Source organism: Toxorhynchites rutilus, chromosome 1, assembly GCF_029784135.1.
Source record: "Toxorhynchites rutilus septentrionalis strain SRP chromosome 1, ASM2978413v1, whole genome shotgun sequence".
NCBI lineage: Eukaryota > Metazoa > Arthropoda > Insecta > Diptera > Culicidae > Toxorhynchites > Toxorhynchites rutilus.
The window spans coordinates 40,275,586-40,299,277 of record NC_073744.1 but is presented as its reverse complement, the minus strand read 5'-3'; the positions used below and the strand labels follow the sequence as shown (position 1 = coordinate 40,299,277).

General features: G+C 39.5%; 3 protein-coding genes across 5 annotated transcripts in view; 2 read left to right on the top strand and 1 right to left on the bottom strand.

Moving 5' to 3' along the window:
- The window catches only part of LOC129762906 (ATP-binding cassette sub-family C member 4-like), a 41,652-nt gene extending 20,639 nt beyond the window's left edge, over nucleotides 1–21,013 (top strand). The window contains exons 5-13 of the mRNA XM_055761511.1: nucleotides 1,809–2,480; nucleotides 2,539–3,014; nucleotides 3,219–3,479; nucleotides 10,177–10,622; nucleotides 14,534–14,891; nucleotides 14,959–15,109; nucleotides 15,251–15,481; nucleotides 19,779–20,496; nucleotides 20,564–21,013. Coding sequence (XP_055617486.1) covers nucleotides 1,809–2,480; nucleotides 2,539–3,014; nucleotides 3,219–3,479; nucleotides 10,177–10,622; nucleotides 14,534–14,891; nucleotides 14,959–15,109; nucleotides 15,251–15,481; nucleotides 19,779–20,496; nucleotides 20,564–20,834 — 3,584 coding nt within the window. The 3' untranslated portion in view covers nucleotides 20,835–21,013. The remainder of the gene's footprint in view (nucleotides 1–1,808; nucleotides 2,481–2,538; nucleotides 3,015–3,218; nucleotides 3,480–10,176; nucleotides 10,623–14,533; nucleotides 14,892–14,958; nucleotides 15,110–15,250; nucleotides 15,482–19,778; nucleotides 20,497–20,563) is intronic.
- Nucleotides 1–23,692, bottom strand: part of LOC129762909 (uncharacterized) — a 188,138-nt gene that overhangs the window by 50,402 nt on the left and 114,044 nt on the right. The window lies entirely within an intron of this gene.
- Nucleotides 21,157–23,692, top strand: part of LOC129762908 (ATP-binding cassette sub-family C member 4-like) — a 30,113-nt gene continuing 27,577 nt past the window's right edge. For both annotated transcript variants that reach the window (XM_055761520.1, XM_055761519.1), the window contains exons 1-2: nucleotides 21,157–21,320; nucleotides 21,378–21,659. In XM_055761520.1, coding sequence (XP_055617495.1) covers nucleotides 21,229–21,320; nucleotides 21,378–21,659 — 374 coding nt within the window. In that variant the 5' untranslated portion in view covers nucleotides 21,157–21,228. The remainder of the gene's footprint in view (nucleotides 21,321–21,377; nucleotides 21,660–23,692) is intronic.

Sequence of the window (23,692 nt, the reverse complement as noted above, 5' to 3'; positions counted from 1 at the left end):
TGCGACGAATATGATTACGTACATCTAATTCCTAAGTTGATACGATTTTGTAGAGATGGCACTTAAAATCAAAGCGAAGCAACAATATATTTGAACACAGACCGTCTCGGTGACTGCTCGATTGAAACTTTTATTCGATCCACATATTCAGGAGTTTTTCAACTCCTATACTACCGTTCTACGCATAGTTGTCCCATGTTCCAAAATCAGCAGTTGAGAAAAACGCATTCAAAGTTTTTTAGCATATTTGTCTACCCGATGCTTTAAGCATTTCGGTTTAGCAATACACTAGGTTTTTTATAAGCAGAAATCTATTGTTTAATGTAATGTGAAATGATCCCCTCACTTGAATCAATCAATCTTAGTTACGGGCTTAAAAAGTCATGGTGGGACACTTATGCCTAAAATTTGAACATGGGACAATCGAACTTGTTGTTGTTTTTTGAAATACTGGGAACAAACAATAAGTTTTTTTTATGTTTTTTCCGAAAGATTATGCATAAAAACATCGTTTCATGAAGAAAGGGAGTTATCTGCAATACATTGCAGAATATAAGTCTCATTGTTATTAGGCATTCGCTAACAAGGTGTACACGTGCTCTGTTAGGCTTTTTTTTATTTGTTTGATAATTAGTTCGTTCTTCCAAACCAGAAATGAGCATTAGCCCTGCTGAAAACGTGACATAAAATCAACAAAATAACAGAATGGGAACAAACTATAACTTTTTTTTGTGTTCTCTGGAAGATTAGGCATCGAAAATTCTTTTTATGAAGAAAAGTGAAAATTGTCAAAAAGTAACATGGGACAACTATGCGTAGAACGGCAGTATACATTCCCAATTTTGTCCCTAAGAATTATGCTTCCTGTTGCAGTCACACGGGTCAACCATGTTCGCATAGCCTTAGGGATGAGGGGACTGATTCTGAGCGGGGAATGTTAAAGGGTCGACTGAAGCCTCTTGATGGATAAAGAAGTCCCGATATTCATCCGACCAAACTATCATGGTGATTGGGAATGGGACAAACAGAGCGGCATGGCACTGGTCCTCCAGACGAGGTGGTAAACAAACGAAAATTCTGCAGTCCTGCGTCAACAATGCGGTCTTGGCTTGGACATGAGCCTCTATACTTCTAGAACACTTTGTATCTCACTAGACAAAAACACTACTTCCCTTCCATGTTGGAGAATTCTAATTAAATTATCAAAATTAACAGCAACTTAAGTGGCATAGACATCATTTCTTTCAACAAGGCCAATAAATGTTTGAATTATCACTGATAGTAGTACAACAAGACAGTATTACAATTTTTTTTCTCTATATACTCAAAATACGGTAAAAAATTGATACAAATATGGGACAATGAAAAATGGTCGAAAATACAGTACTGCCCCGTTAAAAACGATAAGTTTGGTTTCAAAAAAATAAGGATTTCAAAAAAATTTGGTCAGGTTTGGTCAGCCTAGTTAGTGGGAATCTGTTAATAAGAGAAGGAGGAGAAAACCAAATTGTTTTAAAAATAAAATGTGTGTTCTTTGTCTGTGGAGTGTCCGTCTTTTCCGACTTCATTTGTATTTTATTTTCGTCAATATTTTTGGAGTAAAAATGAGAAAACTTCACCGCTAATTCGATAAACTCGAAGAGAAGAGATGGCAAAACATTCAAGGAACGAAAAATATCCCAAAAATTACCTAATAACATTAATAACTTAATAATGATGATAACAATAAAAATCCGTCCGTCTTTCCCGGCGTTCCCCCTATTGTTGTTTTTATTGATATGAAAGTAAGAATCGGTTATAATTTTCAGGCTGGGTTGGAAAAAAGGCGGCTTCCTACCGACTGAAAACCGCCACCCGCACCGATCGGCGGGTGCGCTTCATGAACGAAATCATCCAGGGCATCCAGGTGATCAAGATGTACGCCTGGGAGGATAGCTTCGGTCGTATGGTGGACACCATCCGGCGGCGGGAGATTAACGGCATCCGGGGTACATTGTTCATACGGGCCGGGTTGCTCTCGTTCAACCTGGTGTCGAAACTGTCGATATTTCTAAGCCTGGTCGGTTACTGCTATTCGGGCAATGTGTTTACTGCTAGCAAGGTTTTCATTGTGACCTCATACTTCAATCTGCTATACAGCTCGATGTTGCACTTTTGGCCGCTGGCGGTGACTTCCGTGGCGGAGGGTATGATATCGATAAGGCGAATTCAGGAGTTTCTGTTGCTGCCGGAGCGGAAGCTGCTGGATAGCGAACGGGCCGTCGCTAATGGACAGAAGGGCGAAGAGGGGGAAATCAGGTTGATGGAAAGCGTAAAAATGGCCAATGGTGATGATACGGTCAAGATAAAGACAGCGACGGGGGTGGGGAAAGTGAAAAGTAAACGTTTTTTCAACAAGAAGTGTGTCGCTCGGAGGGGCGTTTTCTTGCGGAACGGAACCGCATGCTGGAACAAGGATGCCGTGAATGGAAACACCAATGGTAAAGTTCAATTTCCGTTTTTTTTATCCTATGTTTGTATTTTACACCGATAGTACAGTTGTAGGTATCGGAAATCTTACGCTGACTGTTGAACCATCAAAGCTTTGTGCGGTTGTCGGTCCTGTAGGGAGCGGTAAGTCGACGCTGCTGCAGGTAATCCTCGGAGAGCTGGAACTGGACGATGGTCGGCTGGAGATATACGGAAACATCAGTTACGCTTCACAGGAGCCGTGGCTCTTTGAGGGCACGGTGAAGAATAACATTGTTTTCATAGAGGATTACAACGAAAAGCGCTACCGTGAGGTGGTGAGAGTTTGTGCCTTGGAGAGGGACTTCCAGCTGCTACCGCAAGGGGATGGAACAATCGTTGGTGAACGAGGAATCAGTCTGAGCGGAGGTCAGAGAGCAAGAATAAGTCTAGCCAGAGCGGTTTATAGGAAGGCGGAAATTTATTTGCTGGACGATCCGCTTTCAGCTGTCGATACCCACGTTGGAGCACATATTTTCGAGCAATGCATAAGGGAATACTTGAGGGTAAATGATTTCCAAACTAACCACGAAAAAACAAGTCTTTGCGATCACGTTTTAATCAACTAATGCTTTATAGTTTATGTAAAATGTAACAAACCGCATTCAACCGTTCATTTCGTGTCGATTACAGGAGGTTCACTCCCTTTCAATTAACTATTTTCTTCTCTCCTCATATGTATGTATGTTAAAATTCATTTTTCTTTGCAGGACAAAGTTTGCATACTGGTAACGCACCAGCTTCAGTATCTGAAGGAAGTTGAGCACATTGTTCTGATGAATATGGGTGCAGCGGAGGCTCAGGGGTCGTACCGTAGCTTGGAGGCAGCCAACACTTTCCCGTTGCTCGCCGCACTACAGCAAGAACAGGATGCGAAAGAGTCGCAGCAAGACCAGGACCGAATAGAAGAGTGTGTCATCGACAGTGAGAGTGAATTCGTTGATGACAAGAGCGACACGTTGCAACAGAAGGTGGGTTTGACGTTCGATGTGTTCACGTGCAAAACATTTAGCTTTCATCTATGTTTTTGTGGTTGGATTTTCATATCTTTGCCGTCATCATTCAGTGTTGGCAAAAATTCGCTCATAACAACGAAACCGTGGAAGGGTGCCAACGGCCGAAAAAAAACTGCGTAGTCATTCTTACCACGGTTGCTAATATAGAAGCAACACGTAAGGATCAACAACACCATTGAACTCGAGTTCCAGCGAAAAGCTGAATTCGCATGTAATATAATTTCGTTCATGTACTGTCCGCTGACGTTGCAAGAACTAAGTTTTTACCGAGAAAGTTTTCATTTTCGTTCCGTTCATAATTTTCTATTACTTTCGGTATAAGATAGAAACTCGAATCAACATTTTGGCGAATAAAAGAAATAGGCCAAAGTGATTCCAAGCGTCATGGAAAATAAGAGCATGAAACAATCTGATTAATGAGTAGCCACGCAAGACGATTTTTCAGATTTTTCAGAGTTTTGCTATTAATAAATTGTGTTTCATTTTAGGTTTTGCGTTTCCAATTGTAATTCATGCGAATGGCTTTTCTCGGAAACAAAGAATAGAGCCATGAATCATAATAAGTTTCTGATTCGTAGATCATCTTGAGTTCTCAATCAGTTCAAATAGCCTATTCGAGGTGGTTTCGCCCAAGCTGCGGCATGTTGTAGTGTGTATCTCGTTCCACGCAGAGCGTATAGAGCTCTTCGAAGCTCTCATACTGCTTGTTGACTGCATCTACTCTCCGTACGATAACTCCTCATAACTTCCCGATTGGGTTTTGTTCTAGTTAACAAGCTGATCAGTTCCCAATGAAGTCCTTATTTATTAAACCATACCATGGACATCCAGATTTTTTGAATTGATGCCAAATTAACCAATTATCACGGTGGGTTTGGGTGCAAAAATAGCAGTAAATGATTCTGAAGTACTTCGTTGTACTGACATACAAATGAAACACGAATGCCTGCATAACTCGAGAACTAATCAAGTAAACGGAATCAAATTTGTCATGAAGTTTAGAGAACACGATACGTTTCTATGGTGTTTCGACACTCCTCCCCCTCTCTAAGGGGGGGAGGTCAAATAGCTCGAGAAGTAAGTAAGCAAACGGAGGCAAATTTGGCATATGGAGGTTTCAAGGGGCAAGAAATGTTTTTATTGTGGTACGATACTCCCCTTCTCTTTGAGGGGAAGCTGTCATACAAATGAAACACTAATTTCTGCCTATCCCGAGAACTAATCAAGCAAAGGGGTAAGCACAAAACTCGAGGAAGGAATCGATATATCTGAGATGTGAGAATTTTATTATATTTTCTGTACCAAATATATGTATAATATGTATTCCATGTAAGGGAGAATGTTATTGTTATTTGCAATTGAATGAAAAATCTTGAACGAGAATTGTGTCTGAAAATAATCTGATTACAATGACGAGTTTTGGTAGAAGTACTAGGAAATTTATAGTACGCTTATCAAGAAAAAGTGTATGTTTACCTTCAAACATACACTTGATAACAAAAAAAAAAAATCGATTTTGGGCGGAACGAAGTTTTCTGGGTCAGCTAGTTGTAAATAAATATTGAAACTTTTTCGGCGTAAATGAAGGTAATTATGAGGAAACATATTTACGAAAGCTTTCTAGCAGTACGTTTCAGCAGCAGATACCGTAACTCAAGAAAACTGGATTAAAGTGACAATTCCCTGAAGGTAGATTATCTACGCCAAATCTCACAAATGATGTTAGAGAAAAAGTGTGTCATCTGTGATACGGCACATGAACAGAAGTAGTACTTGCAAGTATGTACTTCAGATGAAATTTTAATGCAATTTAGTGGTGGAGTGATCAGTTGGTTATCTTCGCAAGAATACGAGACACCATCTCAATAAGGCACGTAAAAATAGACCGAAAACTGAACAGTTTTGACGGAATATTGTTCTTAGTTATCAGATCGCATGCTTGTTCATGCGGACATTGAAAGCATATCCAGGACCACTTCAATGAACTAGAACAAGTTAAGAGCGCTGATGGAATTTAGTGTAGACAAATAAACTCTTTTCATCCTTCGATAAAAAATGCACATTTCGATACAGGAAAATGAAAATCAAACGTAGCAGAGAGTCACTCGTCCTACAACCAAATTAAAAAAAGGGAATTACAACTTAATCTAAACATTTGGATACGTACCAAACATTAGAAAAGGCAAAGAGATAAATATAATGCTCATGCCTAAGCTGGTTAGTTTGATAAATAAAGGGTTCGTCGATCAACCGGGAGAATCTGCTGAAAGTAACATTTTGCAAGTAATATTCGTTCTTATAGCATTCAAACCTCAACTGACAGAAGAAGCCATTAAAATAAATTCGAAAGTTTCTCGAATTTTTCTCATGGTAATCGAACAACAAGTGCTAGGCAACATCGTAAAAGCAAATATAAGTGGAATCAAGATTGGTCCATGTAATTTTTCTACAAGGATATCAAATGCGAAGCGGTTTGAATCCATCATGTAAGTTATTCAGCACCCAAGCAATCCATAAGTATTCCAACTAGGATTGGGCGATCTTTATAAAAAGATCGATCCTGTCGAAGCGATTTTCCAAACGGCGTAGGGATCGATCCACTGATTAAATCGGTACCAAAGAATCGATCTTTGGAAAATCAAAAGATTTTTATTCTCCAATTTATCTTTATTGTATAGAAATCGTCTGTCCTTTAAACAGAGAATACAAATTTCATATTTCTATTCAAACATCGAGACCATTTTGTATTGTTTATCAGCATGAAGGCAACAAAAAAAGTCCAGAAAAAACATTTTCCAGGGCATTCATCTTGTACCGTCAGTAAGTCGTTTTATTGAATAAATTCTTTGAAAAAGCATAATTAGAAATTCAACAACTGGTATCTGCTCAGAACTCAGCTGTCAACAATTGCATAAAAACCAATCGTGCCATACGTCTGTCATTTAGTCATAACCGACTCTTGAATTTGGCGCCAGTTATAAAAAATATCCTTTCGCCTGGAATTGATGTCAACATCTAGTTCAGTGATCCTATGAGCCACTGGTTACAGTACAACCCCTCGCCCTTCCCTTCCAGTTCCAGTTCAAGCTACTAGTGGCGGCAATAGTGTTCAACACCGCTATTCGAGTGGTGGCTCTCTTAGTTTCAGTTGCTTCAGGGTGCTGGCATCCGTGTCCAGTAGGGTGCCAGTGAATGTATGGGAAAAAACGGTCCTAAAATTTCAAAAAGTTACTCTATACAAAAAGTTCACCACATGGAAAAAAAACACCCTATGCCGAATTTCAGCTCAATCGGACTTATGGGAGAGTGGCGCAAAGCGGTCAAAGTTTGAGTTTTTTGAAAATCGAAAATCACCCAAGGTGGCAGTGAAGGAAATCGGAGTTTAAAAAAAAACAAAATTTTGATGCCAAATGTTTTAAAATTGCATGAAACGTCGAGACCTAGTGTCATCTCGAAATTTTTTTTCGTGTCAAAAATCGGCATTCTGGGATTCAGCTTTCGGGTTTTTTTTTAAATTGAGATGCCAGATATCTTCAAATTGCATGACACGCTGAGATTTACAGTTATCTCAAACAATTTTTTTTGTCGAAAATCAATTTTTCAGGCAGAAAAACAATCAAGTGCCAAAAAAAACCTTTTTTTTGACAAAAAAAAATTTCGAGATAACTGTAAATCTCGACGATTAATGCAATTTTAAAACATTTGGCATAAACGTTTTTTTGAAAACCTCGATAAATGAAGTCCGAATGGGCTAATATTTTTCATAGGGTATATTATCGTGCAAATCAACATTTCGTAGCAACTTCCGAATGAAAAATCGAGATAACTATTTTTATTGGCACCCATAGTTTTCGTTTCGTACTACGAAAAAAAAACCTAGAATGCTGATTTTTGACAATTTTTTTTTGAGATGACACTAGATCTCGACGTTTCATGCAATTTTAAGACATTTGGCATCAAATTTTTTTTTCGAAAACTCCGGTGATTTTTCGATTTTAAAAAAACTCTAATTTTAACCGCTTTGCGCCACTCTTCCTCAAGTCCAATTGAGTTGATATTTTGCATAGGGTGTTTTTTCGAGTTGGTGAACTTTTTTTATGGGGTAACTTTTTGAATTTCGAGATGACCATTTTCATTGGCACCCTTGTGTCCAGCTTCTAAAAAGGTGATGTTCCTTCTTCCTTAGGATAACATGTTGGCAACGAGTCGTCAACAACTGTTTTTGGTAAGTTTCCTGATTCATGGTCCCGGAAGTTATGAAAGCGTCGTTTTCCAGTCCGCAGTTACAGGTTGTTTGCCAAACTAGGAACTAGGAATTGGGAACATCGAACTTTTTTTTTGTCTTTCAGGGAACTCTGCCGATCGAACGAGGTATAGAATCCATGTCCAGGATTTTTTCCGAAAGCTGTCTAGCAGTACGTTTCATCGTCCATAACGTAGCAATCATCAGGAAATTCTCGGAAAGCTACAGTACTTGGTGCTTTCAGATTATGTTTCGCGTTAGGGTTCGACTTGTACCTTGAAACTTCTTAAACCAGATCTCACCTTTGCTTTCTGTATATGAGGGGCTTAGAATGCAAGGGGTGCAAGTGACTTGATCGATTTCTCTTCATCAACTTTTTCTTTAGTTAATAAATCAACTGCAAAAACGTTCCAATTTAAGTTTGCTATATAATCCGATAGTTAAGGCTCTGATCTATCTACCACATTGTCAAATACAGCTGGGAATGTATTTGCAGCTATGTTATGACCAAAAGAGAGAGTCGATATAGATATATCGATCCAAATCTCTTACACCCCTTTCATTCTAAGCACCTCATATATGAGGGGCTTAGAATGCAAGGGGTGTAAGTGACTTGATCGATTTCTCTTCATCAACTTTTTTATTTAGTTAATAGCTCAACTGCAAAAACGTTCCAATTGAGGTTTGCTATAGAATCCGATAGATGAGGTTCTGACCTACCTTCCACATTGTGAAAAACAGTTGGGAATGTATTTGCTACGAAGTTATGACCAAAAGAGAGAGTCGATGTAGAGAAATCGATCAAATCACTTGTACCCCTTTCATTCTAAGCCCCTCATATAACTGCGAAATTCCTGCCTTTTTCACCGCCTCTCTTGGTGACAACTTTCGTTTGAGAATAGCCACTAATTTCGAATGAGTTTAAGGATCAACTGCATTATATAGACTCTGAAAGTAATTCAGTGAATTGTTGGAAATTTTTATTCACAAAATGAATAAGTGGCCGCATTTTTCGCGTGTCCATTTTTTTCGTGTTCAACTTTCAATGAAACTCCACACCTTCATTGATACAGGAGAATCTTCCGATAGAATTTCAAAAAAAAAAAATACGAATCACACAATTATGACACAGTAAAAATAATGCGCTGACAATCTTGTTAAAAACTTGGACAACATTAATTCTAGAAAGTTGGGTGCACTGATGACGTGAACTTGAAGGGTGTCATTATCAAAATTTGGTGGGCCTGAACTTTACGTATTTCTTCTAATCGTACATCTAAAAACCGGAACACCCCACATATTGTAGGTGTGTGCATGCAGAATGATGCCTCCATCCTATTGACCCTTTATTTCATTTTGATCTTGATCTGTCTTGATCTTGATCAAGACAGACTCCAAAGAGCTTCTTGGGTAGGAGTTTTACTCGGCAATTGGAAGGGGAAAGGAGGCAGACATTTTTAAGTAACTGTCGAATTTCGCTAAGTTCATTACAACCGAGACCGTTAACTAGAAAATTTACGTGATCGAGTGTCTGGGAGTGTCTGCCTTTCCTGAGTTCCGTGCTGTTTTGACCCGATGATTTGACATGGTTGTAAACCATGCCGTTATGAAACGAAGGCGTTGGAGTGGTAGTTTCGAGGTAAATAGTTCGAGAATCCCTAGTCAAAACGAATGAAACTGTTGGGAGCGGGAAGGTGGCAGGAATTAAACGAGGGGCCCGACAATATGGATTCGGTTAGATTGAGATGCGTAGAATTCTTCTTTCTTCTGTTTTTTTTGATGACGAAACATTAAAAAGTTAAAAAGTCTAATGTTAGGTTTCGTTACCTTGTATATAAATTCTAGTTACAGTTTTACGATAATGCGCGCTTCCGTGATTCTAGAATTTAAGCGTGAAATGTGCATTTATTCTGTAATGTTGTTTGTCGCGTACATGAGAACAGATTTCCTGTTCGTTTCCCATGCAATGCGGCAGAATGTGGTTCCACAATCCGATATCGATTCTTTGTCTGTCTGGTATTATTATACTGTGTTTGCTGTCGCGGAACGAACCGCTGTTCCCCCTTCCCACAAGTGAATGGATTCAGGACCTGGGAACATGTAAGTACGGTGAGAAACAGGTGAACCTGACGTGTAAGGTGTCGCTTGCCATTAAACTGTTGCGCACATCCAGCGATTGTACTCGCTGCATATTAATCTGACGGCTGGTATGACGTGTTCTTTTTTGCGTTCGTAATTCGCGTGGGACCTTTTTTTTTTAAACCTATAATTGTTAAATGAAATAACTTGTGACACGAAATCAGTTATCCATTAAAATCGATCGGCCATGTGTGGTTTGACAGACAGGAGTTCTATCAAATCAGTTAAGTTGATTTTTTGTAATTTTTTTTATCATTTTCCAATTTTCAGCTTCCCTATGCGGATCCGCTTTCGGTTGATAGAGTACACTTCGAACCAACAGCAGTTTCCGCCACGATAGCTCACTCGAACTCGACCCTTTACCAACCGTCTCCATTCTCATCCAGCGGTGTGGTATTCGATGAAGTCGACGATGGCGGCGGAAGGAGCAGCACGCCCATCGGCCGCCGCCGCCGGAAGCAAGGACATCAACATGTGGCAAACGGGGCGTCGAAAAGTGGCGCCGGAAAGGAGGGAGTAGGAGACGATGGAGATGGTATTAAAACAGCCACCGACCAGGTCAACACAGAATCTCAAATTACCGGTACCGTTGGGTTCGGGGTGTACAAGAGTTATTTTGCCGCAGTCGAGAGCGTGGCGCTTGTGGTGTTGGTAGCGACGCTTTTCCTTCTCGCCCAGGGTGCGATGAGCGGAATCGATTACTTCATCTCGCAGTGGTGAGTGTGAGGGCTCGGAGAGGAGAACTGTGGCATTTGGTAATGTTGGGTGTTGAAGTTGAAAGATGATGTTTTGGCGTATAGGATTATAGCAGCTGGGTTTTACGTGGTGGGAATTTTCGAGGATGGTAATTTGTAACATGTCACGTTCGGAGTGTTGAATGTGTAAGTATGGGGATGATTGAGTTGAATCACAGTACACCTCAAGCTTTCCGGAGCGGAAAGTTAATTTCACGGTTGCGTCGTCTAACTAATGTGAGCTTCATGTGAGATAGAACTTCTTTTGAGTTTCATGTAATACGGGAAATTAACCAAAATGAATTTCTGAATTGTTTGCAGATGCAATCAAGTGTTTTCAGTGTTGCTCGTTTCAATCCAAACTTATAGATCCTAAAGTTGAAAATTCCAGATATCCGATTCGGATTCACCAATCAGATATTGTATTTTTTTGTATGTTACTAGCTGACCCAGCGAACTCCGCCCCACACAAAATAATTTTTTTGATATGAAATCTTTCGAACATTCACTTTTTCTTACCGAGCGAACGGTCGCGGGTTCAATAACAGAACTTTTCAATGATTGATCTTTACAATTTCCATTTGCTATAAAGGGCCTGGCTGGGTAAGGAAGTAAAAAGTGCCCCCAAACCAAATCACCAGCTGTATGGCAATATTGTATAGGATATCAAATAAGAATTTGTGGCTATTTTTTTAGCCCTATGTGGTTTACCATAGGATCTATGATGAAAAACGTACTTTTTCATTTATTTCACGCCATCCTCAAAAGCATCGAGATAAAAATTTAAAGAAAATACTGAAAGTGCATCTCACTACGGTGTATCAAGAAAAAATATTAATTTTTTTTTGTACCGGGAAACACTCTAAAAATTCTGGAAAAAAACCCACATATATCTTAAATAGACGTAAGAAGAAATTTGAATACAAACTAGAGTAGTACTGAATTTCATAATTCAAAAAAAAAAACATCAAAGTTCAATTTATTTTCAGTATTGATTTTTTTGATGAAAAAATTGTTCGTAAATATTTATCGATACATTTTAGTAAGAAGTACTTTCAGTTTTTTTTCTTACTTTTATTTGAGAATAGCGTGAAAAAAAATGCATTTTTCACCATAGATCCTATGGTGTATCATATAAGGACTCAAATACATGGTACTACTGCCAAAAGTTCTTATTTAGTACCCTATACAATATTTGCCATACAGCTGGTCATTTGTTTTGGGGGCACTTTTTACTTCCTTGCCCAACCAGGCCTTACCCAGAACCTGACGGTTCGACACTTTTCCCCCTCTCTAAGGGATGGCTGCTATACAAATGAAACCCTTTCCTATTCTTCTTCTTCTTCTTATATGGCACTAACGTTCCTAGAGGAACTCCGCCGTCTCAACGTAGTATTACTTGCGTCATTTTCATTAGTACTTAGTTGAGATTTCTATGCCAAATAACACGCCTTGAATGCATTCTGAGTGGCAAGCTCTAGAATACGCGTGACCACAGTGCAAGTCAGAGGAAATTTCTTTGAAGAAAAATTTCCCCGACCAGAACGGGAATCGAACCCGAACTCCCGGCATGTTAGGTTTGACGCTAACCACTCGGCCACGGGTGCACAACCCTTTCCTATTACTATTACCAAAACTCACCACTATAATATAAATTTATTTTCAGACATAATTTTCGTCGAAGATTCTTGATTCACTTGCAAATAACATGTTTCTTCGTTACTTGGAATACATGTTTGATACAGCAAAGAAAATTTCATTCATAATTTTATTTTCCAGCTGAAAATCATTTTCACTTCACGAAATCCAATTGGACTAACAACAATGTCATCGTGAAACATATGGGAATTATTTTTTTCTTCGATCTATCTGCCAAAGCTTTTCAAAAAATTCAAAACATTCTCTCACAATAACATTGATTTACGAGCAGAGACGAATACAACAAAATAAAGACAGCTCAAATGCGACTATTCCTTTCTCGGGCTTTGAGCTTAGTAAAACATTTGGCTTTCCACTTTTATTTATACAGATAGAAGATATATAAATAAGAAAAAACGATTTTCCTTTCCACTATATTGATCTATGGACGGGATATAAATAAAACAAAATAGAGACGGCTCAAATCGGACGATTCCTTCCTCGAGTTTTGCGCTTACCAACACATTTGGCGATCCATGCGTTGTTTTTCGCCTGAAAATCCATTTCCACTTTCGAACAAAGATCAATTTCGTTCGCGCAAACATCGAATGGACTAACAACGCTTATCATGATGTAATGTTCGAACATATGCGAATTCAATTTTCCGAATTTTCTGACCTTCATAACTCGAGAACTAATCAAGCAAATGGAACCAAATTTGGCATGTGGAGGTTGTAGGGGGTAGTAAATGGTTCTATAGTGTTTCGACACTCATTTGACATGTGAGGGTTTTTGGGTGCGTACAATATTACAATATTACACATACTTCAACCAACCATGTTCCAATCAAACATGATAATTGAATATTTTCGGACAACTTTGAAGGAAAATGGGAATATTCGGAAAATTTAATTCCCATATGAGCTACAATCATATCGTGATAAGCGTTTTCAGTCCATTTGATGTTTGCGCTAACGAAATTGATCTTTGTTCGAAAGTGGAAAGGGATTTTCAGGCGAAAAGCAACGCATCCGTCAAATGTGTTGGTAAGCGTAAAACTCGAGGAAGGAATCGTCCGATCCGAGCTGTATCAATTTTATTATGTTTTCTGTATCAAACGTGTGTTCCATGTAACGGAGAAACATGTTATTTGCAAGTAATTAAAAAGTCTTGAACGAGAATTAGGTCTGAAAATAATTTTAAATCATAATGACGAGTTTTGACAGAAGTAGTAAATAATTTATAGTAAAAGAAATTGTAAAGATCAATCAATGAATAGTGTTGCGATTGGACCCATGAACGTTCGCTTAGTAAGAAAACGTGAATGTTTGAAAGCATTCATAACAAAAAATCTATTTTGGTCGGGACGAAGGCTGCCGGGTCAGAAATGTTCATATAAATATTAGAATTCCAAGTGTAATAGTCATTTACAATAACCGATAAGAGACTATCTTTAGAATATACGAGGGATAGTGAGACGAAATCCATTATTTACCAATATATGTTTTTAGTAAACTGTATCTCACGTTGTATAAGTGTGATCGGGTTACACTACGAGTGTTGTATAAGCTACGATCGGGTCACCCGTCATAGAGGGACAGCCTTATGGAGAAAATGCGCCATATTTATCAGTTCCACTTCGATAAAAGCGAAAAAAGCAACCTAAGTGGTTGAAAATGTGAATAGTGTTTATGGTCATTCTGTCATACTGTAACATGACACGAAATATTGAATTCGATGATTCCGTTCCGGTGATTTTGACGTCATAGATGCATCACGAATACATATTTCAGACTCAAAACACAAATTTTACTCCAGATACTAGATATGACATCTTAATTTCTTGATCAAAACTTGAAATCACGAACTCAAATTCAAATTCTGGATCCGATCCTAAAGGCCAAATCCCAGATTTAAGATTTAAGTTTTAAATTTCAATCAATGTCAATGAATGTCATTTCAACGGCATTCACTGATTGAAGCATGCCTTTGTAGTGAATGAATGGATCACCAGAAGTTCGTATCATTATTTATTCAAAACATTCAGTCAAGTTCAAGTTCCAATATAATATGCATCACTTCGAAACGTGACACGGTATTAGCATAATGCTCGCCAATGAAGCTTTGGCATATAATCAACTGCCCGACAGATAATATGCTTTTGAATGCGGTATTGTCCTGAAGAAAGGCAATCACACCCTCAAACTCACCACTCCACCCACCGCAGAAGCTCATTTCAAAAATATTCTTTCCAGGGTCAACTACGAGGAGTTCGTCAGCCAAAATGTCACGGCACGGAACACAACATCCGAACCGATTCGCTCAAAGTTGGAAGGAACGATTTTTATGGATCTCACCAGAGAACACTATCTGGCCATCTACACGGGAGCGATGGCCGTGATGCTGTTCCTCTCGCTCAATCGTTCATTTTCGTTCTTCTATCTCTGTCTGCGGGCATCGATTCGGCTGCATGACCAATTGTTCCGGGGGATAACCCGTGCTACGATGTATTTTTTCAATACGAATCCCTCTGGTCGGATACTGAACCGATTCTCCCGGGATATCGGCTGCATCGACATTTTCCTGCCGTCCGCCATGATGGACTGTATTCTGGTAGAGCTTCAATGGCCGGTAGGGCAAAATAATGAGCAGAACGTAATTATCTTTCTTCCGTCTGCAGTTTTTTGTGGAATTTACCGCCATCATCAGTCTGGTGGCCATCGTTAACTACTGGCTGTTGCTTCCGACGGCTGTCATGGGGGTCCTCTTCTTCATTCTCCGACATATTTACACCAACACGGCCCGCAGTATCAAACGGGTGGAATCACTGAGTAAGTCTCAGCATGCAATTAACCCCCTAATCATAACCGTGCCGGCTGGGCCTGATGCTAATCTTAGCTAATTTCTGCCAGCGCATACATTATTTCTCTCATATGATTAACTTCCTCCTCCTCCCCCGAACTATTCCACAGCACGCAGTCCAATTTTTTCGCACGCAAATGCGTCCTTCCAGGGGCTAACGACGATCCGAGCCTTTGGGGCGGAGAAAATTGTAGCCTACGAGTTCGATAAGCATCAGGATTTGAACACCTCGGCGTGGTACTTGTTCCTGTCAACGACACGTGCCTTCGCCCTCTGGCTGGAGATGGTTTGTGTCCTCTACATCGGCGCGGTTACGTTCAGCTTTCTGCTGATGGGGAGTAGTGAGTATTGAGTTTGGATGTTAAATAGTGTGCCTTACAGGTTGATGTTTTGATTGATTGCTTAGCTGTCCGATTGTTTTTTGTTTGAATTCAGGAAATTTGTTGTTTATTCTGGACCCGAACTGATTCATCGGCAAACCTTGTTTCCCATACACGTCTCGCTGAAAGCCTTGATAAAAAAACCTTCAGTCAAGACTTTCAGCGGGGATTGATTATTGAAAATCTAAGTGTATAAAATATGTTAACCGATTTCGAAAAAGTCGATTCTCACACCCCCATAATTCAGGATGATGTCCCATAGAGATCTAATAAGAATACGGGTCTGACTTTTTTGGATAAGAAATAAATAAACACGCTTTGAGCAAAATCAGAATACTTTTACCCATCAGAATATTTTTCACGCGAATCCCCGCGATTCACAATGTTATTGTAGGAAGGAGCCCATAATAGCGAGTAGTACCGTAGTGTAGAATGAGCCAGAGATGAGTTGAATGCTTTCTAACAGGATACATTCCTGAATAGTTTGGCGAATCGAACCATGATACGTGGCCTTTAGATAAACCATTGAAAAATTAAAAAATGTCAAGCATGATCTGAATGTTTAGATTCGTCCAATTGGTCCGACAAGAGCAGCAGAGAAATATACTTTAAATGCATCACTACCATTGCGAAAACAATCGCCTTTGTGCATATCGTCCTATCCAAGGGAGATTACACTCTTGCTGCTTTGTGTCATTGTAAACAAAGAACGCTTCAATTTATATTCAAGTGTATTGGTATTGGTAACTACCATTTTCATATGTGTATGTGCAAGCGCTGAGCGTAAACAAATGTTTTTGTATTTTTCAAGTGTCAAGTTTGTATAAGACCAGTTACATTTTCCGTGCCGAAATTCAAATGTCGAAAGGAAAAATGCTCATGAAGAGAGAAAAATGACAAATCGATGCATTTCACCAAGAGAATGTTGGTGTCACAGAAATTGCTCGTCGGGTTGGACGATTCCATCAAGTAGTGCTCAATTATTTGACGAATCCTCAAGGATACGGTAAGAAGAAGAGAGTTCCACGTAAATTGAAGCTCTCTGACCGGGATAAGTGGGAAATAGTTAGAACAGCATCGAATACCTCAGAATCGCTTATGCAAAAAAAGGAATATTTGAATTTAAATGTTTCCCGAGAGACAATTCGTCAAGTTTTGAAAAAAAGACTAAGCTAAAAAAGTTAAAGCTCCCAATCTTACACCATTTCACATCGAAAGACGTCTGATTTTTGTCAAAGTTCATATGATTATGACAGTGAATGTTTTCAAAAAAATTCATTTTGGTATGTGTCATAACGAAAAGTTCTTCATTGTAAGGCGGAATTTTCTTACTTTTAACTTTGCTAGGTTGTCTTTAGTTACTGAATAAAAGTTCAGTTTGGATGGTCCTGATGGTTTCAACGGGTACTGGCGTGATTTCGGAAGGAAGAACATTATTTTTCAACCAGGAACTTTGATGGAGGCTCGTGCATGGTTTGGTTTGGATTCTGTGCCACCGGAAAACTCAAGATAGCTTTCACATCCAGTAAAATTAATAGCACAATCCACATTCCAAAAAGACAATGACACTATTCATACAAGCAAGGAAGCTAAGCAATGGATTAAGGACCAAAAACTTAACTTATTGGGCTTGGCGGCTCACTCTCCAGGCTTGAATCCTGTTAAATCTTTGGGGGATATTAGTACGCAGAATCTACGTTGAGGGAGAACAGTACACCACGGTTGATGAGAGGAATTTTATTTCCCCTTAAAGTCAGAAAACACATTTCTCACATGAAAAAAATTAATTTACCCAGATTCGAATTTGAACAATGACAGAGTTACAGAACTTTTTTATTTGTTTCGGACTCTGTTTCATTTGAAAGATGAGAAAATTTAGTACAGGATATAGTAGTGGAACAACTAAATTAGTGAATTTTAATAACATTTTGGAAGTGAAACACTTAAAAGTTAATAATTTTTAATTATTAATTTTTATTATTAATTTTATCCTAAAAATTTATATTAAACTAGATTGTTCCTATCAATTAAAATGAAGTTCTTTAACCGCTCTACAATTTGTTCTTTGACGAACAACTTCTATCTTTCTTAATTTGGCTGCAATATCGATATAAACAATTCCTGGTGAAAATTCAAGCAAAATCTTCAAAAATCACGATTTTTACCCCACTGTACATGTAATAGCCACTTAAACTTCACCTTTACGTTGAAAGGTTACATTTCTCCATGAAATAAGCCATATTGGAAATATAAAAAAAAAATATTTTTTCCAAACTGAATATAATCGAGTCCCTAAATAATCGAAGAATTAAATGTATGTTCCAAATTTCAGATCAATCATTCAACAGGAACGTGGTCAATTTTCCAATAATGTGGGACAACCCAACAAACATTCAAACACATAGAAACAGGTCAAGCTGAATGAAACCATTTGGTACATTTATGGGCATTTGTCATAAATAACTATGTTCTACTAGTCAAGCCATTTCATTTGATACCCATATTGATGGGGTTGTGAAAAAAATATATATGGCACCATCTTGCGGTGGCGGTCACTTTGGATTTGCATTTTTCATAAATAACTTTGTTCTACTAGTCTAGCCCTTTCATTTGATACCCATATTAATCGGGTTCTGAGAAAATATGAAATCCGCCATTTTGTAGTGGCCGCCATCTTGGATTTGTTTTTTTCATAAATAACTGTATTCTACTAGTCAAGCCCTTTCATTTAATACCCATATTGACGGAGTTCTGAGAAAATATGCAATCCGACATTTTGTAATGGCCGCCATCTTGGATTGGTATTTTTCATTAATAACTGTGTTCTACTAGTCAAGCCCTTTCTTTTGATACCCATATTAGCTATTCAATATAGAATTATTATACAAATTACTCAAATCGAGTCTGAAATTCCGGATCGAGTCCTATAGGTCGGACTCGATCTTATGAATTTTGAAATGGTCTTATAAAAACTGAACAGCTGAAATAGTCATATTTAATCCCAACAAACACACGAGTCTTTTGACCGAAGTTGACTTTGAATATGCTTTATTCTAAGGATTCAACAATGTATGATAAACGAAATATTTTCAATGTGATCTTATAGGACATAGTGTAGAAAAATTAAAGAACCATACAAATAATGGCATCATCTGCTGATCTGTAATTGTCGATCGAGACTGCCCACACCATCATGACGAAGGGCCTGGGATACATGTCGTACAAGAAACACAAGGTTCACTGGGTAACGAAGGCTACAACGAAGAAAAGGCTGGACAGAGCCAAACTGATACTTTCACGGCACGCAGGTCAGGAGATCGTGTTTTCTGATGAGAAACACTTTGTCTTGTAACAGCCGCACAATGTCCAAAATGATCGGCTGTGGGCGCCGACGTTGACCAGCATCTCCCCGTCCCACATAAACATCCTGCGGTTCCAGAGTATCGCGTCGGTGATGGTTTGGAGAACCGTATCCAGGCGTGGGAAGCTCCTATTGGTGTTTATCGAGAAAAACGTGAGAATCAACGCCGCGTACTATAAGATCGAGGTTCTGGAGAATGTTGTGGCCTCGGTACTTCGGGACCTTTACGGGAAGGATCATTACGTCTTTCAACAGACCGGCGCACCGGCACACACGGCGAATATCATCCAAACGCGGAGTCGAGAGAATTTGACTGATTTTCTTGATAAGACTTTGTGCCCTCCCAGCTCCCTGAACTTTAATCTCCTGGACATTAATGTATAGTCGTACATGCTGGCCAAGCAGACCGAACTTAAAGTGAGTACTATGGACCAAGAAGCTCATTTCCAAGATCTGCGACGAGATGCCGATGGACCAGGTGCGTGCCGCGTGCGGTTCTTTTAAGAAACTTTTGAGCTCGTCATACAGCACAAAAGGGTAGATGGGTGTAGGTGCTCCCAGCAAATGTATTGTAAAGGTTCTCAATAATCATTGCCACAAAAAAATGGACGTATAAATTAATATCTTGTATTTTTATTTTCTTAAAACATTTTTAAAGTGTATTCGAACTTATTGCACACCCTGTATATGTAATTCACGACACATGACGTTCGAGAAAGTGCATCAGTTCGATCAGATGCATTCGATTTACGTGAAACGTAGTTTTGCTCAGTTTGATAGTGATAGGGAACGAATCGAATTCATATAATAGGGCTTGGCCCTAAAATTTTATAAATTTCCATATATATTATAAATTATAAATAAATAATCATTAATAATTTTCGATTCCTTTCTCAGCAATGAGCGGCAGCGTGGGTCTCGCAATCACCCAGGTGTTTAACCTAATCTTCATGTGCCAGTGGGGAATGCGCCAGACAGCCGAGTTGGAAAATCAGATGACCTCGGTCGAACGGATCATCGAGTACGCTGAAGTGCAATCGGAACCCCCGCTGGAAACGATCGATCCACAGAAGAAACCTCCGACAGATTGGCCAACGGCTGGCGCGATTGAGTTCGAGTGCTTTTCGCTCCGCTATTCGGCCGATGGCGAACCGGTGCTGAGGGAACTGAATTTGGCGATCGAGGCAAAGGAGAAAATTGGTATCGTTGGCCGCACTGGAGCTGGCAAGTCCTCGATCATCCAAGCACTGTTTCGGCTAGCGGTAAACGAGGGTATGATTAAAGTGGATGGAATCGACTTGGGAGCACTGGGACTGCACGATTTGCGGAAGAAAATTTCCATTATTCCGCAGGATCCCGTACTGTTCTCGGGGACAGTGCGAGAGAATATGGATCCGTTCGGGCAGTACCAGGATGACGATATGTGGCGAGCGTTGGAACTGGTAGAACTGCGCGAAGTGGTTCAGCAGATGGAGGGAGGACTGGACGGAAAAATGGCGGACGGTGGCTCGAACTTTAGTATGGGTCAGCGGCAATTAGTTTGTTTGGCAAGGGCAATTTTGGGGAACAACAAAGTTTTGATCCTCGATGAAGCCACTGCCAATGTGGATCGGGAGTATGTTAAAGAATATTGTTGTGTTGGTTGGTAAAATGTTTGATTTTGTGCCATTGTTCTTTTATAGGACGGATAAATTGATTCAGAGAACCATTCGAACTCAGTTCGAGAACTGCACCGTACTGACAATTGCACATCGGCTGCACACGGTTATGGATAGCGATAGGGTACTGGTTATGGATGCCGGGGAGGCGGTTGAGTTCGGGCGACCCCATGATCTGTTGCAGAAACCCGATGGCTTTCTGCGGAAGCTGGTCACCCAGACCGGCAAAGTAACGGCGGCTGCGTTGGAGGACATTGCTAGAAATTGTTTAAGGGAGAATAATACAACAAGTTGAGTGGTTTTTAAATACATGCGTGCTCTTCATATAATGCTCGTGTACTTAGGTTTAAAAAATTGAAAAAAAAGATCTGAACACAAATCGAATAGACCCCTATAGGGAAAAGGTCCACAGTTCGGTAGATATTTCTTATACAATAAAACATTGAGTACGTCATAAAGTATACTCGATTGATCGCTCATTGTGTAATCTATATCTGTTCCGAAACGGCACGTAAGCACTTGTATCACCCGTTCTGCTGGGAATGACTCTGATAACGACAATAGCGACGGCGAGTCTCTGATAGCATGTCAGCAATCATTATCACGGTGACTGCCATCGAGTGAAAGCCCGATGTCTTGCCAAGATGTAAACAATAGTGTTTGAAGCTTCCTTGGAAGCGAATGCTAGAATGCAACACGATATGGATTCAAAAAGATCGACTAATACTCCAGCGCAGCACCCATATACGAGAGCAAATTTCATTAGCAAGTACTTTTTCTGGTGAGCCACAAATGGACTTCGAATTAGTATTCGATTGTATCCCTCTATCACTTGCAGGTGGCTCGTCGGATTACTAAGAGTGGGACTTCGAAGACAAATCGTTACTGCGGATATAGACGAAGCACTACCAACGCATCGGAGCGAGCGCATTGGATCCCAATTTGGAGAATTTTGGCAGAGTGAAGTGCATCGTGAAGGTCAGCAGAAGAAGAAGAAGAAGAAGTCCAATGAAGAGGAAGAGAAACGACCATGGAAGCTGTTGAAAGTATTGTTTCGGATTTATGGATTCGGTGTGCTGCTGTTCGGAGGACTGTATGGCATTCTGGAATCCACCTGCAGGTGAGACAAAAATTAAACGATGTAAGGCGCTTCAAAAATTCTGAATTATTGCCAGGCTTCATACGAATTGCAAAGCCATTCAAAGCGATGAAATGTTCAAATTCCCATCTGATAAAAAAAATCATCTGAAAAATATAGCCATAAATACAGCAACACAGACGGGAAGTTGCCACCGCACCGTATGGCGCTTCAAGGAAGACGAACGAGAATTTTCCAATGTTTCCTTATCTACAAATTTCCTCTCAAGCACATATTGTTGTCGCTTGCGCTTATTGCACCAGCATTTTTGTGTCGTTACGTGTTGAGAGCATCATCATCGTCGAAGTAGGAAAAATATCAAACATGCCTATGAACACACAACACACATTTTATTTGCCTCTTCACGTCGTAAGTCACTTTTCCTCTTCAGAGCATGAGCTCTCCCAACCCCACCGAGTCTGCATTCTTTGGATTTCAGCGCACACATGGCCATAGAAAAGCCGCGCTCATACGTGCTTATAGATGGAGGGCAAAATAGCATGCTCAAGGTAATTTTTTTCCCGACCCTAACTATAGTTGATATTCATCGGAACTTCTCAATTCAACCTACCTGGCGCGCATTTTCCCTCTTCTTATCTGCATTTGTTTTATTATTAGATTCTGCAAGGCTCATTGTTGTATCGAATCGATGCCCCCATCCCCGTGTGATGGCGATGGTGCGGCGGCGAAAATAATCTTGTTTTTGTTTACTTCCGTCGGTTTAGTCGTGGGCGGCGGCATAATTTCACTGATTCCAACAGCTGGCATACGCCCAATATGGATCTATATTCAGATAAATGATCTGCCCTGGAAACAGTGCCCGAGAAAGATGTCCCTGAACGGATGCTACGCCATCGGGTGATGATGACACTTTATAGCGCTGTTTTGATGAAGAGATATTCTAAGTGATTTATTTTGGTCGATTTCCGTGCGATAAGCGATGATCAAAACAATGGGGGGCTCAGTTGGGTGCTTGTTTTTTTCCTGTCACTTAGTTTCAATACAACAAAATGCAAATTGTAATGCTCAGTTTCTGTCAATGATTGGCATCTTTCATTTTCTCACAACATGAAATACTTCCTTGTTACTTCGTCATCGATTGTTGAGATTTTTTGCTTTGTCACGAATTAAATACTTTTAGAATCCAGGGATCCAGAGATTTACAATAATTAGATTTTGAAGGTTTATGCGTATTTATAAGCTGTTATCAGAATTGGAACTATTTTATAGTTGTTTGTTCTTTGTAAACAGATCGCTATTGTAAATTTTATCATAATTTAACACTAGACCTACCGATACTCATGTATACCTATTCCTACCACAGCGGGTCAAATGACCCTGTATCGAAATATTATTAAGTAAAGCTCAAAATGTATTATTTCGCACAATTTGATAAGGAGTGAATTTTGAAGAATACACTGATGATTTTTTTAAGAAGAGTAGTAAAGATCAGTGCCGAAAATATGCACATTCACAACATTCAAATACGACGAGTTTCAGCCAGCCTTGTATTGATAACCTACTGCTCGAGCGAGAGTCGATAAATATGAAACAACAATATCAATGAACACCAGTGGAATGAACAGCAACATCAGTTTGCCATGAAGTTCATTTTTCATTTGCATCTTCATTTTGGTCATGATATTGGTAACGCCGAAATTGAAAATCATTGCGTGTTAGTGAAAATCAAAGCATAAAATTCAACGTCAACCAATTGAGAGTGAAATCGATAACACAATATTCTTGTTTTTGGCGACTTCGGCAATGAAATGTATATCTTGTGTTGTACTTATCGCATCGGGTCATACTATACGGCTATTTAAAGACGACAATCTGTGCTACAAGTGTCGTTTTGACAGTGTTGTGATTGTCCTTTTCAGTCTCAAGTTATAGCGCGTCAAAGATGGAGTCCACCAAGCAAGAAATTCGCCATATTTTACGTTTTTACTACCTGCGAGGTAAAACTGCAACGAAGGCGGCCGAAAAAATTCGTGTAGTTTTATGGACCCTATACT